Source organism: Camelus dromedarius, chromosome 24 (assembly GCF_036321535.1).
Source record: "Camelus dromedarius isolate mCamDro1 chromosome 24, mCamDro1.pat, whole genome shotgun sequence".
NCBI lineage: Eukaryota > Metazoa > Chordata > Mammalia > Artiodactyla > Camelidae > Camelus > Camelus dromedarius.
This window is the reverse complement of record NC_087459.1, coordinates 13464761-13483927: the sequence shown is the minus strand read 5'-3', so window position 1 is coordinate 13483927 and position 19167 is coordinate 13464761. Positions and strand designations below refer to the sequence as shown.

The following is a 19167-nucleotide window of genomic DNA, read 5'->3' as shown; positions in this document are numbered from 1 at the left end:
CCCATCTCCCCGGAGCAGATCCAGGCGGCCCTAGAGGAAACGCTGTCTTAGAAGGACGCTTCCAGCAACCCCCGCCCCCCAACCCTGCTCTTCCCCAGGGAGAAGCAGAGGCTGACTTGCTAGACGAGAGCCTGAGAGCCACTGAGACATGGTCTCGGCGTGGGGCCATTGGACCGACCTCTGCTCCTGTCTGGTCTCTTACCTGTTGCCCCCACCCCCATGCTCAGGCCTTCACCCTGGCAGTGACACGACAGGCCAGAGTCTCCAGCTTCTCCAGCTGCCTGGGTGGAGAAATCAGGTAGTGCCTGCCCAGTATCTACAATTAGGAAAAAGGACACTCCACTGTGGTTTCAGGGCCCAGAAGCCCTGCGCTGTGGAAGTTTCTGAGCTGCTGTGAAGGAAGAGTTCACTCTGATCTCTTCTGGGGACCCAAGGATGTCCCACAGCAGCCAGAACCTGAGAAGGTGGCAGTGTGACCGGCAGCCTGACACTGAGCGCTCGTAAGCATCGGGACTCGAGAAGAGGAAGAATGTTGCATTGTTTCTAAGCCGGCTGCTGTCTGCTCTACTAACTGTGACATGCAGAAAGCTAAAGATTTCACAACGACAAGCTGGAAGTGGAAATGCACCTTCTCTGACCCCATTTATCCCTTTATAAATATTCACTTTTTTTTTTTCAAATATCTTAAACAGAACAAAACTCGTCATACCTGGACTTTGTAGGTCCCTGGTTTCGCTTTAAAACAAAATGATCCCTGAGCATCTGTCTCCACAGTGACCAAAGACTTGTCCTTGTCTTGAGAGGACAGGACAACTTTGTATTTACTCATCTGCTTGACAGTGTCAGGGAAGCGGATGATTGATATCTGGCCGCAGACGCTGAACCTGCAACGAGGGACCGTTCACGCCAACATGAGAACTCAGGCATCACAGGAAAGGCACTTAGCAACCAGAACTGCGCATGCCTCTTCCAGCCCTCGTCCCTGAGACCAGTTTGACCTTAATGAAGAGACGGAAAGGCAGCCCAAATGACCCCAGTTGTAAAAGCAACCTTCGGAAAGAACGGAAAAGGCAGAGCGAGGGCCCAGGGCGGGGCTGTTTGTGTGTTCTGGGTGACAGCTGGCCATCCCCCACTGCAGAAGCGATTTTCAGACAATCTGCGGATGATAAAAATGTTTCAGGCAATTGGATCATTGACGATGCAGCAGCCTTGAATTGAGAACATGGACTAGTCCTTAAAAGCAAGAGCTGTAAGTTGCCTAAGAAACCGTGGTATTACCCAGGCGATAAAACAAGGCAGGGTTATCAAAGACGCCTTCCTCGCCTGTGATTATATATAATGCATGGATAAAAGCAATCTGAGAGACCTGAATAGGAACGGTAATTAAGTTAAAAAAAAATGCGAAGCTAAAATTGAACTCCTTAGGAGCTAGGAGCCACAGAAAGAATTTATAATTGAAAAGCCCTATTAAGGTAATGACTCAGACGGGAGACTGCAAATGAGCAGAGTGTAAAGGGCTACAAGGCGCACCTCGAGGAGCACATGAAAGGCGCATCCGTTCACTGATAAAGACCAGCAAAGGCTGGTGTCTTCATTGTTAGTCAGCTGATGTGTTACAGTGTAATAAGGTACCACAGCTGGAGGCCACAATTGTTTCTTCAACTGCCTAAAGGTTATATTTTCTAATCTTAAAGGGAATCACTTTAGATAAAAATCAGTTGTTATTTCTGACAGAAGGAGAAGAAGAAACGTTGGATTCAATGTTGGATAATTACGGGGTGCACTAGTGATGGCACACCCTCTCTGCTGCAAAGGAAAGACCGTGGAGGGAATCGCAAAGCGGTGGAAGGCCGTGTGTGAGATCCGGGGGTGATGGAAGCACAGCCGCTTCTCTCTAGAGGGCAGGGACCAACCCGGCCACGGGGGCTCACGCTGGACCGCAGGGGGCAAGATGACATCGCCCTCGGACCAGGTCACACCCGCCACCTGCTGTGGGAGGGGCCATGAGCTTAGAATGGTTTTCACACCTTTATCTTCACACTTTTAAAAGATTAAAAGGAAAAAAAAAATCAAAAGGCGGCTATTCCATGACATATAAAAATGACGTGAGATTCAAACATCAGTGTGCGCTGAGTCCCCCTGGAACACAGCCACACCCACTCATTTATGAACTGTGCTGGGTTTTCCCAGAGACCGTTTGGACCCATGAAGTTTGAAATATTTATTCTCTGGCCCTTGACAGAAAAAGTGTGCCAGCCCCTGATCTAGACTCAGAGGTATGCCTTTTGGTTCCCTACTGTGCACTTTCAGAGATGGACAGGACGGGCATACCCCGATGGAATTATTCTCAAGGACCTTCCGTAGTCTCTTGATTTGTATATACATCAGGGGGATGTCCCTTATTTCTTCCAAGTTGAGCCTCTTTGCCTGAATTTTAAATATTTTAATCATACGATCTCTTTTAGCTCATATTCTCAACTAAAGAGAAGTGGTCAGTTACCCTAGACCTCAGATGTATATTGACTTAGTTTAGAAAAAGAACTAAAAAGCTGGTAGGAGAGTGTTTTAATACATTGGAGCCTCAAAACTGACTGGTATCAATAATTCTTTCATCAGGATTTACTACATTTATGGAGAGAAATTAGTAATTTTGCTGCATAGTGACACAACTATATTCTCATTGCCATTTGGACGTTAGTCAGAGTTTGTTTTTCAAATAAATTAAGAAATAATTTTTCCAAAAGGAAAAAAAGAAAAAGTAAGAAATATCAATGAATTAAAAGGCAAATGTGCTATGTGGGCTGGAAGGAAAATGATAAATTTTTCTAAAGATGCTCAACAAATGTGGTTTTTCTTTCTTTGACCCAAACAATCCACTTTAAAGAAGAAAATAAATATAAAATTAAACATGTCCCCATCTCTGTGATTAGTACCTCCTCCATCTACCCAGATGCTCAAATAAAAAACCTGGGCTCTGACAGCATGAGGCCTGTGAATTCTAGCTCTGTATTACCAATCAAATCCACCTACCTCTCCTCTGTGCTCCCTCCCCCACCAGCACCCTAGTCCCAGGTCCCAGCAGTCACCACATCTCCTTCAGACAACTGTCACACCTCCCATCTACTCCCTCCATTTGGCTTCCCTCAGATTCATTCTTCACACAGCAGTCAGGAGAAAATAAAGAAAAAAAATTCCTTAAATGCCCAGATCCTCATGGCTCCCTTGCTGATAACTCTTCAATGGTTTCCCACTGCATTTGGGGAAAGCCCATCTCCACCAGATGGCTACAAGGTCACGGAGCTCTCCAGCCCCACGGACGCCCCCAGCCATACTGGCTGTCCCCCACGGAGCATCCTTGTCCCCTCCAGGACCTGGAGCACACTCCTCCCACTGCCCTTGAGGTCCTTCACTCAGCTACCTTCTGGCCCTCCCGGAGGTCTCAGCCACCCAGGAAGGCCTTCCACAGCTCCCACTCTAAATGAAGTCCCCTCAGAGACCCTGATCTCTTCCCTGCATACCCCATAATTTACAATCACAAATGTCTCGTCTCAAGTTTGTCTCCCCGATAAGAGGACAGCCCCGCCTTTGTAATGTTAGTTTGGTTCACTTTGTACACTCAGCATCTATCAAAGTGCCTTACCGGGAGTAGCTGCTCAGTTTATGAAAAGGAGGAGGGAACATTTAAGTCCAGGAATTCCTGTCTGAGGCTCCACCAGGACAGACTCAGTACCAAATTCCACGGATGATCTGCTTCCTCACCTCCCTTTCGACACTGAACCCCTGACCTGGACCCTGCCACCTGCCTACAGAAAATGGTCACCACAGCCTCCTCACTGACCAAGTACATAAAGCATGTTTTCAGGGCTCAGCTCCTGGACCTGCCTGACCGTTGGGAGGTCATTCCTAAAACCCACTGCCCCAGGTTCTCCTGAGGTCACCCCTCGAAGGCTGACATTCTACTTCTAGTCTACTGATCTAATTCCACCTGCTCTTACATATTCAGGATTCTGGCTGCCGCCTGCTGCCTCACCTGCAGGTTTACAACCGATCCTCACACCTGCTGGAGAGTGCCACCTAGCGGGCCTACAGACCCCTGCAGCCAAAACTGAACCCTCGTCCTTAACTGGCTCCTCTCCCAGTCAAAGCCCCGCAGTCTGGGAACCGAGATACTTTTCCAATGTGTCCTTGACTTCCCCATAAGACAGGCTCTCATCAACTCTATTTTTGTGTCTCCTTAGCCTCTGCCTTGCCTCTCCCAAGGTCTCCTTCCACCAGACCACCAGAGTGGCTCACTGAAGACAAAAATTTAACCGTGTTACCTCCATGTACACGACAGTTCACTGGCCCCTTGACTTTTCTCCCTGGAGGAGAAAGACCCCGCCTTCCGATGGGGATGTGAAGAGGTTCTCTGAGATCCGCCCGCTTTGTCCGCCCAGTACTTTATGCTCCAACAGCACCAAGCACTGCGCTCCCACCCACATCGTGCTGCTCGGAGATGCCTCTCTCCAAGCAGATCCTGCCCCGTCCCTGTTGAGGTTCTGTCTAGCGAGCATCCAGTGCTGCCTGGGAGAGAGACGGCAGCCTCCCCCGTCCACAGGTGACACACGGGCGAGAGATCCGAGCTCTGACTCCAAGGCCGGGGTTCTCTGCATTAGACGGAGTCACTACATGATAAATCTATAGAAATCCCACCCCGGGATGTCCCCCCACAAGTCACAGTAAATGAGGACAACAAAGCAGGAGAAACTTACAGAGCAACTTACAAACTTTCTCAACCAGCTGTACCACCTTCCAGTTAAGCCAAGGAAGGCTCCACAGATGTGAAGTCAGACACAAAAGATCTTTTTCTAACTTAAACACACTTTAACTCTGAAGGAGGGCAATTTTCTTTGAGCATCCATCAATTATCTTCATTTTTAAGATTCAACACTGATCTTTCTAAAGAAGCCAGCCTGGATCCCAGCAGGTGCCTGAGACTGCATGGGGGTCCTTGGCAGAAATGCACAGCCAGACGGAAGGCGGTCTTGTTCTCCCCTGGCTGCCAACGCAAGCCCCAGCCCCTCCAGACCCACACACGACCACCTTACCCTGTGGCGATGATGTCAGCCAGCTGAGGCGTGTTGGGTGCGATTTTGATGGTGACGGTTTCAAAGAAGAGGTGCTCTTTCTGCGCATGGATGGTGTATGTCCCAGTTGTTATGTTCTCCAGACGGAATGAGCCATCAGCTTTTGTTTTGACTGTAAAACAAAAAAACACGCCAACACGAGATGAGCCCAGAACAACTGCAAATCCCTCATCTGCGTGAGGATACTTGAGACAAAAAGCTGGCCTGTTTTCACAGAGTCACTGAGGTTCTGTTTCCTTTCCATTTCTCTCTGTAATCCAAACCTAGCCCCGGCAGGCGGCCCAGGGCCCAACGTGTCAGCCCACCTTTGATCTGGTTGTTCAGGGTGACCACTGCGTCTGGAACGCCCTCTCCTTCAGGTCCATTCAAGACCCTCCCGGTGACAGAGAATCCCATGACGTGGAACACAGGCTGGAAGATGAGGAACAGAAAGAAGGTTCCCATATGCTTGGGCCACAAAAGCCTCCCTGATGTCACGATGCCACCTAACCCTAACCTTTCCTCAGTTAAAAATCACTGAGTCAGACATGAGAGCCTCCAGCCCTTGCCCCTTCCTGCCTCGCCCCGGTCCTGTGGGCCACGCCATCCTCCAGTCTCCCCAGCTCGGACCCCAGCATCACCTTGCACCCTGCTGCCCACACGCCAACAACAGTCAGGCCTGTGGATTCCACCTCTGCGAGGTCTCAGGTGCCCTTCTCCCGTCTTCCCACCATAACTGGGAATTCAAGTCTCACTAACTCCACCTACACCCCCCCACTGAACCTCCACTGCCGAACATCCTCCACACTTGGTGGGCCCACCTGTGCCCTCCTCCTTGTGAGGGCCAGGCCTTGGCTCTCTGCAGTTGCTGGGTCCCAGCACCCTGACCTTGGGTTCCCACATGCTTTCCCCACGTGGGGCCTTTAAGCCAGCTGCTCCCTCAGCCTGGATCTCCTCCCCGACCTGGAGGAGATCCAAGAAGAAGCAGCTCCTTCTCCTCCTTCAGGTTCAGCTCAAACTGTCACCACCTCCAAGAAGCCCTCCCTGACTATCCTCTCTCAGGAGCCCCTGCCTCTCGCCCCAGCCAGTCACTGTCCATCACATCAACCTACTTTATAGGCTCCATCCAAAAACTTCCAATATCGGGTATGTCCTTTGATTTCTTATAGTTTGTCTACCTCCCACTAGAATGTAAGCTCCATGAAGATAGGGACCTTTTCTGTCTTAGTCACCTGATACACAGTAAGCACACAATAAAAGACTCCTGAATGAATGAATGGATGGATGGATACATGCTTCCATGCAACAGCATTTGAGAGAGATTTAAAAAATAAAATAAAATGGCTTCCTTTTTAGTCAGCTAGCTCTTCTTGAGCCTCCTATAAAGACATGGTCTACTCACTTATTAAATCATATATTCACTCAACAATCACATTTATTAGGCCCCTAACATGTGCCTGACACTAAATCACATATGAGCAACACAATAAAGAATAAGACTCAACGAGTTCTGACCTCATACAGCTTACAGGCTGTTCCCTGAAATTCCATTCAAGTCTGTTTAAAAACATGTATTTGGCTGTGATCTGGGAACGTCTTTCTTGGCTCACCTGTCCTCATCCTTCTCTGCAAGCCCTGTGAAGCAACCAAGGACTTCACCTTCTCCCTTCCATCCCCACCTCCAGCACACAGCAGAACAGCCAAATGCTCTACTGAATCTTAAAAGGCAGAGTCAGAACCCCACTGAGCATGGGACCTAAAAGCCAGCTCCCACCGGTTTAAGCTACTTTAATGCTGTACTTTCTAATGAAACATTAAAAGAAAACAATTAAAATCTAATTTTTTTAATAACTGTAACACTGGGTGGTCCACTTAGGAAAGACTGCTGTTTTCTTTTGGGATTTGCTTGGTCTAGCAAATTTTCTACAATAACCATTTTCTATTTCTGTAATTAAAGATAGAAATATGATGAAAAACACATTTACCATCTATTTTAGGGTCCAGGGAGTTGGAAAGGCCACCTACCACCCCACCGATCATCCCATTGTGGTCCAAGCTCTGTCAGCTCTCACCTGGTCTCCTGCCACAGCCTCCTACTGGTCCCTCACTGCCACCTTGTCCCCTGCAGACTCTTCTCAATACGGCAACCTCTCTTCTGTTCAGAAACTTTCAGTGGTGTAGCTGTTGTCTGGAATGGCCTACAGGACCTCCACGACATACCCCATCATCTCTCTGACTCTCTTCTTCTTCCCTTCCTCCCTTCCTCCATTCCAGCCACCCTAGCCTCTTTGGGGACCCTCAAACCTTCCAGGCACACTCCTGCCTCAGGACCTTTGCACCTGCCGTTCCCGGTCTTAAACACTCTTCCCACAGTACAATTCACTGCCTCTTCCCCTTGAGGTTGTTACTCATAAGTCACCTTCAGCGTGAGGACCTCCCAAGAACAACCTATAAGACCATAATCCGTTTTAATCCTGAAACTGTATAATCCCCTCTATTTTTCTAAAGAACACAACACCTTCTAATATGCTAATTTATGTACATTGTCTCTTTTTGCCATTAGAATGTGAATTCCACAAAAATAAGAATTTCCTCCTCTTTTGGTCACTGCTATTTCCCCATCCCTAGAATAGTACCTGAAATATGCCACTGACACTCAATAAATACATTTCACTGAATGAAGTAGCTATAACTAGGGCTCCAATTCTCTAAGATAAAGACACTATGTGAACAAGGTGAAGAATCTAGAGGATCCCAGAATAAACTGGGACAGAGGAGAAGATTCCATTTTTTCCAATGGCACTTCTAGATAAAATATTGATTTTTTTTTTTTTAGATACCTTTGCAACACCCATGCCCAGGGGTGGGAACTCTAACACCTGTCCTTCCAGAAGGCAAGGAAGTCTTACCTCAATTTTCAGGCTGTCATGTTCCACCGTAAAGTCAAGTCTGGAAGGAGCAACGTCAAAGGTAATCCTCTCCCCTCTATAGAATGGAATCTGGAAGGAAGAGTCTGTTAATCACCAGGAGCCAATAACATGTTTCAGCCATCAATAGGAATACTCGATCCAGCAGCCCACAAGTGACGAGGGGTTCGGGGCAGGCAAGGAGACGCTGTTAATCATAACGGCTGCAGATTTAAAAGAGACAGGCTTGCACTTTCTGCAGCTGTTACTGAGGGGTCAGCATCTCATCTTAAGTAACTGCTAAATAAAATGTTCCTGCAACTGCAAGCCAACCATTCAGTCCTGTGATACCCAAACGGCACTGACTCTTACTGTGCCATCAGAGCCCCAGACATGAACAGAACGGAAGTCTGCTTCACTCACCACAGTATAGCCCCCGCTTGGCAAGGAATAGAAAGAGAAGGAGCCGTCTTCTTTGGAAACCGCGTGGCACAAATACACCAGACTCTCGTCCTGTGGCTGGAACCCGGGCACTGGGGAGATGTTGCAGCCCAGAACATCCTACGCCAGGGGAAAAAAAAGCCAAAATCACTTCCTTCTCCACTTACATCAAACATCCACACTATAAAAAAAAAAATTGTATAGGTTTTATTTCACAAAATATATATTTCTGAAACCTAGGACATAGCAGAGATTAAAAAGAACAAAAATCTTTACATTCAAGTTGAAAAGTTAAAAATGGCACCATCTCCTTGGAAAAAACCACCTGACTGCTCCCCTTCCCCCGACAATGGCTCATACAGATGGTCAGAGGCAGAGCTGGGCTTTGTCTGAACCTGGATCTATTTGACTTCAAAGCCTGTGCACTTTCCACCAAAGTCCACTGCCTCCCAGGGTAGACATTCAGTTTCTTGTGAGTCAACAGAGAAGCACAAGGTTCTTAAATGTTGAGACTATAAGTCAACCTTGACCTGCGTTTTAAACCATGTATTCTTAGTCTGCGATCCCCCATCTCCTCCACCCACTGCCCACAGTCTCTCCTGTTCACTCTTCTTTGCTCACCTCTCTGCTTACTAGAGAAGAGAAGAGAAGAAACTTCACGCCTTTCATGGGTTCGCCGTCACTGCGGACAGAGCCAGACACGTTGTAGCCAGCCACGATGAGGGGCCCGGCGGCGTTGGCATTCGAGTTGGTGACTCGCACAGTGGTGCTTGCCTGCAAAAGAAGACTTTAACCTCCAAAAGAAGACTTTAACCTCCAAAAGAACAAACACTCACAAAGCGTTTAACAACATGAGCACATGCCTACACGAACATATTAACTGGGTGGGGGAGAGGGGGGAAGCAACATATGACATTGCATGTGTAGGATGATCACAACTATTTTTAATGCATAAAATGAAGTGAAGGGAAATGTGGCAAAATGGAGATGAGGAGATATGATACTGTTTATACAGTAATTTAAACCATTTATGATAGCACCACTACGGATATATTCATATGCAGAAAAATCATACAGACGTAAATGAGAATGGCCAATGCCATATTCACTATGACACTGATCTGCAGAGGGAGGAGGGGACATGGGGGTCTGCAAGGGCCTGGGATTGTATTTTTTCTCTCTTATTCTTCAGCTGTTTGGAGCTTGTTCTTTAGTATATCCTTATATCTTTTTGTCTGGCTGAAATATCTTATAATAAAAGATCACAAAAGGAGGAAACCTACTAAGTGAGTTTCTGTAGTATCTGTGAAGAGACAATAGCTTACACATTACAAATAGAATACATTTTAAGGTTTGCATTGTTTGTTAAGAGTATGCTTAAAGGAATTTGAGCTTATGTAAATTTGTGTTTTAAAGTAAAGCTGCTGTTAAAGGTCAGGATAATGTCACCCTTTGGGGAAGCAGTGACTAGCAATGAGTATGAGGGGGCTCCTGGGGTGCTGGTTCTGTTCTGTGTCTGGTGCTGGGGGCGTGGTGTGTTTAGTTTGGGGAAATCACTGCGCTGGACACGGAGACTAAGTGCACTCTTCTCTATGTGAATTGTACATTAACAGAGAGTTTAAAAATACATGCCAACATACCTTTAAACATGGGAAAAAAATAAAGCATGCTCATTTAAAAAAAGTTGGAGCGTACAAAACAGAAGAGCATAAAGGAGTGGAGATGGAAAATTTGGAAGGTGGAAAAGTGTAGAAGTTTAAAAAAGCATATTCATTATTGCTGACAAACAGAATTCAATTGTGTGATGAAACCACAATCCGTTCTCCTCTTAGTGGATATTTTAGTTGTTTACAACATTCTGCTATTACAAACAAAGCTGTAATAAATATTCTTAGACATTCTCCTTGGGCACATGTACAAGAGTTCCTAGAATCTTACTAAGATTGTTGTTACAGACTGAAAAAGGACTCATCGGGTCCTTCTGGTGTTGATTTTGGCTCAAAATAGCTACAGTTAATAACAAACCTATTTCACAGCAGGAAGACAATATTGTCACCTAAAACTGAAACCGACATAAGCAACATCTGCTATCATGGATAAATACCACCAAACTCATCAGCAGCACCATTGTTTTTTCATCTACTTCTAGAAAAACCATAAACTCATTTCATATCCTGAACTAAAAACCTCTACATTTGTCCCCAAACCAGTACACTATCGGCACGGCTTATCGACAGAACTGAAATCAATGCTCACCTCTTTCAGTGCCCAGGTCGGATGCGTTGCAAGGATTTCGTAATCACCAGGAAGAACTTTAAAAAATGCAAACCTAAGAAATACAAAGTACCACTTCACTTTCTCCCAACATCCCAGGTATTTCTAATTTTAGGACTACTATTGGAAGCACAAGAAAATAATGTCTAAAAGATCACAAACTTGCCATTAGCCAGTTAAATGAGCATAAATGAAATTCAACATTTGCTGTACAAATCCTCATCAGGCAGCATGTACTGAGTATTGTGTGTGCCAAGGACAGGTGTTCCACGTGCCAATAGGAAGGAAGGTCGATGCTTCCCTGAGCCCCAGGGACTTCTGGCCTAAAAACTAGTCACTGTGGTTTAGCAGGGATCAGTCAAGTGTGTGTTGAGAGTGAGAGGCGAGGATAGGCGAGGAGACGTGGGAAGGGAGGAGGGGTGGGTAGGGAACAGAGGACGGACCCCATAGGTTGAGACAGACGCTCACACAAGATGACACTTAAGGGTCAGGGGAGAGCAAATGATAGTGAGCTTTGACTCCTACCCCAGAAAGTTTAGATCCGTTATCAGAAACAAATCAAGCCATTCTCTGCTCTTGCACAAAGCAATTATGATGAAACCAGAAGCCAATGAAGATTACTCTAGTAGTGATGGGCAAAACCGAGACCAGAGTGGGCTGAGCTGAGGTTGGAAATGCTACCCCCAGGATTCTGACACATTCAGATTTGCAGGGCTAATTCCAGTGACATGAACTACAGAAATTTCATTCAGCTTCTTCTTCTGTGGCATTTTACTACATCAAATATTGCCTAATCTAACTGGATTGGGCTTGAAAATCACTTTGCTACAACAAAGTTGACAGGGCCACTGAATTTTGGTCTCGGTAAGATTTACCCTCTACTTTATGTTCAGAGCATCCGAGTTCTGCAAGTTGCTGTCGGTTTAGTTAGTGCGCATGAAAGAGTTTCAGAATGTTCAAGTCACTTTTCCCAGCAAGGTCAACAGCCCATGACTGAGAAAGTAGAGAAAATGAAAGTTTCATGTTCCTTCTACAGACCAGGGTGGGGGATGGAGAGGCATCAATCAGTATTTTCCAAAACTGAAAAATAATTTCAACAATGATTATTTAAAAATTAGATGACGTACTGACGGACTTCTGTTCTGCAGTTTAGTCAGATTTGTGTACTGAAGTCAGCAGTGATTTGTATGCTTTCAAAATTATGAGCTGGAACTATTCTGATATTAATCTTGGCACATCTATTAACGTTTACAACTTAACGATATAAATCCGTTAAATAAATGCTTTAAATCTGACTCAACAAGGCTAATTAAATAGTCATCAGTCTCAACTACAAAATGATTGTGATGTAATAGTGATAAAATGATGTTTAAAAATCATAATTGAGCTAATCTGTATTGAGCTAAGTTATTAAGCACATAGTCTATGCCACACAGTTTGAAACAACAGTATTATAATTTAATCTTCTCAATAACCTTAGGAGGTAGGTTCCATGATTATCATCATTTATAAATGAGGAAACTAAGGCACAGAGGCATTAAGTAATTTGCCCCGGGGCACACAGCTAGTAAATGGGGGAACTAGGATTCTGGCCCAAGAGCCAGTCCCGACTCCGTGAAGGCCTGCCCCTTGCCAGGCCCCGCAGCAGGTGCGTTATTTATTTCGCACTTAATCATCCTATCAGAGGTAACGGGTCAAATGACTTCCAACTTACGGATGAGGCACGTGAGGCCCTGAGGGGCATGAACCCGTCCTAAGTTAAGAGGCTGAATCAGGATTTGAACCCAGGTCTCCCTAACTCCACAGCTCCCCGCTGTCCCCTATCACAGCCCCCCTCCAGCTGCCGGGCAGGACAGCACACGCATGACTCACTTTCCACCAGGCTGTGTGACCGTGGACTGGATCTTGGCTTCGGTGCCCGTGTTTCTCAGAGACACCTGAACTCCTGCGGGCCCCAGGGGTTGCCCTTTGCTGAGAACCTGCCGGGGAGAAGGAGGAGGAGGTTGGGAGCTGCCCAGCAGCAGCGTGCTCCTCCCAGCAGCACTGTCCATCCCGCTCCCCACTCGGGGCCCACAACCTTCTCTGGGTCGGGAGTCCTTGGAAAAGATGGCAGAGGTCATGGGTGCCCTTCCCAGGGAGGCCTGGGGTCTGGGACAGGCAACAGTAAAGTGACACTCTGAGATACCACCAGGTAAGGACGCACGATTATTTTACAAACTATTGAGAAATAAATACCCACGCCCCTCACCTCTAACAAGAAGCCCACACATAGAGCCGGGGCCAAACGCCCTCACTCTCAGGGTGGAGGGAAAGAACAAACCCGCCACGAACAAAGGGAAGGCAAGGAGACAGGCCCATCTCAACCCTGGCACTGGATGCAGGGAGGAACAACTCCCCCTGAGCGCCTGAGCCTCTAAAAGTCCATCCTGGCATCTATACCCGGACAGGGGAGTGACCAGCAACCTAGGCCCGACCCCAAAATATACCCGCTACATTTTACACGCAATTTCATGGAGTCTCCAGACCCTCCTGAAGCTTATGTGGGTCCCTTGTGGGCTCAAAGCCCCCAGTTTGAAATGTCTTATTTTTTAAAGGTAAGAGAAGACTCGGTCTGTACCACAGAGCAGACATGACAAATGCCAAACCTTTCCATTCACAGAGAAGCCCGTGAACACAAAGTTGATGTCCCCGCCCTTTGTGCAGATGTCGCTGACGCCATCCACGTAGAGCTCCACGGTGGTCGGCTCTGAGCAACGAGACGGGAGGGGAGGGAACGGGGCAGAGGACACGAGAGGGAGCTGAGTTCTGGGATAAGATGAAACCGTCTGGGTAAAACACATTTTACTGGTTAACTTTCATTTTATTCATTTCTGAGCCACTCACATGGTCCAAGATCCAAAGGCACAGGAATTATGCAGGGAAAAGTCTCCCTCCCACTCTCATGCCCTGGACACGCGCTCCCCCACTCCAGAGGGAACCGGGTTTAGAGTATAATATACTCTAACAACAGTCTTGCAACCGAGGTGTGTCTCAGAGTCCCAGGGGAAACGCAGTGAGCGCCAAAGAGCTGTATTTACTGAGCGCTCACTACAGACCAGGCACTGAGCTAAGTGCATTTAATCCTCATGACTACCTGAGACGTGTAGGTAGCAATGTCTGCAGCTGACTGAGGGGTAAGCTGAGGCACAGAACAGTAAATCACAGAGCTTGTGAGTGACAGAGCCCAAGTTCAACCCCAAAAAGTCTGGCTCCAGATCTGTCTCCTGACCAAGGACATGAGTTCAGCCACGTCCGTCACACCAGCACCATAAACTCCAATGCCCACAGGAGCCAGGGGGTTAGAAGGAAGCAGGCAGGCCAAGTGAGGAGCACGGCAAATGGAAAAAGGGGCAGCCGCGACCCCGCTTCCGCCAACTGCTGCCGCGTGGCCCAGTGCTGCCAGAGCTTCCAACCTCTCGAGAAAAACTGGAAATCTGGATTGTAAGTTGGAATCTGGAGTTTTCAATATTAGCAACTAATTCAATTTAAAAATTTTAAGAGTTCATTACAATAAGGGTTAGAGCTGAGTTTTTTAAAAATTAGGAAGAATGTAGAGTGACAAGTAGAGAAAAAATGAAAGAAAATGAAGAGAATTTCACACACTCACGCACACACACACACACACACACACACACACACACACACAGGGAAAGATGCCACTGAAAAATGGACAGAACCTTGAACGGGCTCCTCACAAAACAGAACATCCAAATGGCCAGTAAACATATGAAAACGTGTTCGGTCTCATGGACCATCAGGAAATGCAAATCAAAACCACAATGAGATGCCAGCACATCACCACCAGGACGGCTAGGATGGAAGAGACTGACAGAGCCAGGGCTGGTGAGGATGTGGAGGACCCAACCCTTACACACGGCTGGTAGAGAGAAAATCTGCGCCATCTGCTTCAGCTGTCTGGCAATATCCACTAGAGCTGGACACGTGAAAATTCTATCGCCCAGCAATTTCACCCCTGGTATGTACTCAACAGAAACGCAAATGCCTAGGTACCAAAAGGTATGAACAAGGATGTTCACAGGAGCACTGTTCTTAGTGGCCAAAATCGGGAAGCGACCCAATACCCACCAACAGTAGGAGGGGTAAATAGCTTTATATTCATACAGCAATCGAATGAACTAACCAGAGCTGCACAGATAAGGATGAATCCCGTGAACAATGTGGAGAGAAAGAAACCAGGCACAAAATGTACCCTGTATGATTCCATTTATATGAAGGTCAAGACAGATATAATAATCTATAATTTGAGGTTGGGCGGTGGTCACCTGTGGGGAGGGGTGGGGCAGTTAGTAAGTGCCTGGGATGGGGCACTTCCGGGCCCTGGTCAAGGTTCTATCTTGTTATCCAGGCAGTGGTTACATGAGGGTGTTCACTTTGTGAAAAGTCACCACCCAATAACCTTATTGTGAGTACAATTTTCTGCAAGTACACTATAATTTACTCTTAAAAAGCTTATCAAAAGAATTGACAAGAAGAGAAGAGGATTCAAACAGAACACTCTCGCCGGCCACTGGTCTGTGACCTCTCTGGCTATGAGCTGGGTTTGATTCCCCTGCATTTTGGGGGCTGCACCAGCCAGGTGCCCTGGCCTGTGAACAGGGAAACAACTAGTCTCCCAGAGCAAACTAGCTGTAGCTGCCTCTGTGACGACAGGGGCTCAGTTCTTCCTCCTCTAATTCACAGGCCGGCCTGGTAGGAACTGGGTCACACACAGCCCTCTACTGAACTGTGACGGCTCTGCTCTCCAAAAACGTCAGCTGTGCCAAAGCGAACCCTTTCTTCTTCTTTTTTTTTTTTTTTTTAAATTGATGTACAGTTGATTTACACTGTCGTGTTAGTTTCTGGTGTATAGCATAGTGATTCAGTTACATATATATATATATTTATACACTCTTTTTCAAATTCTTTAACATTATAGGTTATTATAAGACATTGAATATAGTTCCCTGTGCTACACAGTGGGACCCTGTTGTTTATCTATTTTATATACAGTAGTTTGTATCTGCAAATCACAAACTCCTGATTTATCCATCCCCCAAGACCCTTTCTTCTGATCTCAACCCCACTCCCACCTCTCCAACTTTGCTAAAAAGCAGTCACCTCTGGAAAGTTTGGAGCTTTTGTTTGCATGTGTGGAAGGACTTCTTCTAAGTGTTTACTAATTGATTGCCAGTTATGTGCCAGCCATTCTGAACACAGAAGTACACTGGCCCATGACTCCCCCACGGAGCCTGTGGGTCTGGCACCACCACTCTCCCGAGCCCCCAATGAGGAGATGGATGCCCACCCAGCGTAAGTAACTTGTCCAAGGTTATCAGAGGGCTGGTCAGGCCTAAGGCTGCCAGATCTTTTGATCTCTTAAGACAAGTAGATCTGGATGTTTATGTCAAATCTCACAATGTTTAATGTTGCTACTAATTCACTAAAAACAAGTTTTAAAAACAAAACAAGAAACCCTGAGGGGGCTAAGACAGAAGTCATCCTGGGACAGGAACAAAGTCCCCACTCCTGACCTCCATATTTATTAAGCTCTACTAGCATTTAGTGAATGAAACTGCAAAAGCAGACTTTTCTGAGAGGTTCAAGAAATGATGCCTATTTTAAAAAAGATGACAGAAAATCTTTAAGGTAAGTCTAAGGTAAATCCAACCTAGTCTAAAGTAATAAGGAGGCGGTGAAAAAAAATACCCTCTTCCACACTAGAAATGAACCCTTACTATTTTAACAATCTATGCACTCGTTAATTTAAATTAATATTCAGCATACAACCTACTCCTTTACAGAGTATACCTTACTTGTTACTTGTTAACTTACCAAAACTCCACCCTAGGGGAGGCTCAATCTTCAGAATGAAATCTCCCTACAAGGGGAAAAATAAAATCAATGTCAAGAACTGAGAAGTGATAACTCTTCAACTAGTTTAATTTAGTTCAGCGCTATCATGTAATATAGAATGTCCACACCTGAAATGGAATTCCAGGCGTCAACTTTGTACTTGTTAAGTGGTAGTGGGCTCTTGATTCCCCTCAGGCGCAGCAAGCTCAACTCCAGAAGCTCCCTTTTAAGCCACCAAAGAGTTCTGAAGACACTATATTCAGCCACTCCTGGTCTGATGCGAAAACGTACTATTAACCCAGTCGCCGGTTAGCACTTCATATGCCTGAGGTTGCCAGGATCAGAACGCATCTTCAGGAACTAAAGCCATTTCTTAAAAAACTCGATTTTACTCATACACCCTTGAGTAAAGGGCTCCTTGAGAATGTTTCAATAATTAAAAAACAAAAAAGATAAATTTGATTTCAAGACCCAACTAGTCTACCTCTAGAAAGCAATCTTATGTATTGTGCATAAAGATGTTAAGTTCAAGAATATTTATTGCTATGTTGTTAGTAATAACAATTTTAAAAATTGGGAAAAGCTTCTATGTCTATAGAGAAGCAGTAAAATAAGTTTGGTGTGACTCTGACACGCTGTGTAGCCATTAAAAGGACAGTAGTAGGTCCACACACCTACTACTGATGTCTAAATGTACCAAGATATCACCATGGGGGGAGGGGCAGAATCACACTGCAGAACGGTGTTTGATTCCACTTGTATTTTTTTTTAACAAAAGCAAAACTATGTAGCATATTAACTATTTTTACAACTTTCTATGAAGCTACATTTCCAAATAAAAAGTTGAAATGTGGGGAGGATGAGGTGTGGGAGTACAGGTATGCATGGATACCCATCTGTGTGCATACATGTTTGTGTGTGTCTACATACATGTGTGCATGTGTATTCCTGGATACCTGCGTAACTCTAAGAACAGAGAAAGCAGTCTGCTAAGATACACACCAAAATTTTTATCAGAGGTTATCACTACGGAGGGGGATTTGGAGGATAAAAGATAAAATTTGCTCCAGATATTTCTAAAAACCTTAATTTTTTTTCCCACAAAGCTCATAAATTCACATATTGTTTGTATAATTCTTTTTAACTATATTTTAAGGTGCTTGTAGGAGAGGGTTCTGTTAAATCAGGGTTTCTCAGCCTTGGCACTGCAGACACTTGGCCTGTTCCGTACAGCATCCCATCATATTTGGCTCCACTCCTGGTCTCTGCTCACGAGGTAACTGGAGCATTCTCCCTCCCTCTCAGTTGTAACAACCAAAAATGTCTCTAGACGTTGCCACATGTCCCTGGAGACACTGAGAATCACTATACTCAGTCCAACCAGTTCAGAAGCTGTCTCCCTTGGAATCTGGCCTTCAGAATTGTCATATTCCACTTATAATTTACATAGCAGATGAGTATTTTCTCACATGGGAAAGCCGTTCTCCCGGCCAGCGCAGCTCCGTGGGTCACGGTAACAACTTCCCATCGTAAAAGACTAAAGTAGTCTCTCCTCTTACCTTATCATATAAGGGGATCATAAAGTAACCATTGTTAGGGGCACAGTCTGTCTGGTACTTCAAAGTCCCGTGTTTGGTGTACAACTTTATCTAGAAAGGAAGGAAAGAGAAGTCATAGTTATCACCTCTGAGAACTGGCTACACAGAATGCACCTGAACACATCCAGTCACAAGGCATTTGTTCAGGACCCGACGTGTGCAGCTGTTAACACTGGGCATTTTGGACAGAGGGAAATGACACAAAGTAACCCCAAAATAATGTGATTTGATATTTTTCAAGTTAGAAACTACTGCCAGAAGTTGCATTTTTCAGTGCTTTTCAGCTTATTTTAGTGGCTGTCTCAATGCTGTTTCTGGGTCTAAAAGAAATTTTCGAATTTGGCTGTCAGTTAGGTGCCTGTTAAAATGCAATCCCTGAGCCTCACTTCTATGTCTAAACTGGAAGGTGTCAGGCGAGGGCCAGGGGCCTGCATTACTAACCTCGAAGAGTCCCAGTACTTGGAGTAACACGCATCCAGAATCTCTTAATGTTAATCATCAGTAACTATGATACAGAAATAACAGAACTGGGTCATACTGGCTAAGATGTATAAAACAGCAAACTCACAATGTGCACATTTAGGAAAGGAACAGAGGGACATTACGTACAGACCACAGGCTTTTCATGTGCAGTGATCACGGTTTATGGTGCCTAGGACAGTGTCTTATTTAGTGTAGGTACTCAATAAATACCCAAGCTTGTTCACAGGCTGCAAAGAAATTCAGAGGCATGCACTTAAAGCAGGGGCTGAAACGCCCCTGTCCAGAGGGGCAAGGGAAGTACTATCAGCGGGCATTCTTCTAAAGAGAGACAGATTGCTACTTAACCCACAGCCCAAAGATCAGCTGGTTTTCCAGAGAAATCAGGAATGCAGTTTTTAATGTGAAATCTCCTGACTATTAAAGTAGCAGCAACCAATATGGTTTTTCTTTTGTAGGGATTTTTGTCAC

General features: G+C 45.7%; 1 protein-coding gene across 1 annotated transcript in view; it reads right to left on the bottom strand.

Moving 5' to 3' along the window:
- LOC105091150 (BOS complex subunit NOMO1) overlaps positions 1-19167 on the bottom strand; it is a 51353-nt gene that overhangs the window by 29121 nt on the left and 3065 nt on the right. Inside the window, exons 2-12 of the mRNA XM_010982601.3 lie at positions 18178-18267; positions 16598-16643; positions 13372-13472; positions 12599-12705; positions 10709-10781; positions 9074-9226; positions 8435-8572; positions 8015-8104; positions 5432-5537; positions 5088-5238; positions 710-884 (exon numbers count right to left, since the gene is read on the bottom strand). Of these exons, the coding sequence (XP_010980903.3) occupies positions 710-884; positions 5088-5238; positions 5432-5537; positions 8015-8104; positions 8435-8572; positions 9074-9226; positions 10709-10781; positions 12599-12705; positions 13372-13472; positions 16598-16643; positions 18178-18267 (1230 nt within the window). The remainder of the gene's footprint in view (positions 1-709; positions 885-5087; positions 5239-5431; positions 5538-8014; positions 8105-8434; positions 8573-9073; positions 9227-10708; positions 10782-12598; positions 12706-13371; positions 13473-16597; positions 16644-18177; positions 18268-19167) is intronic.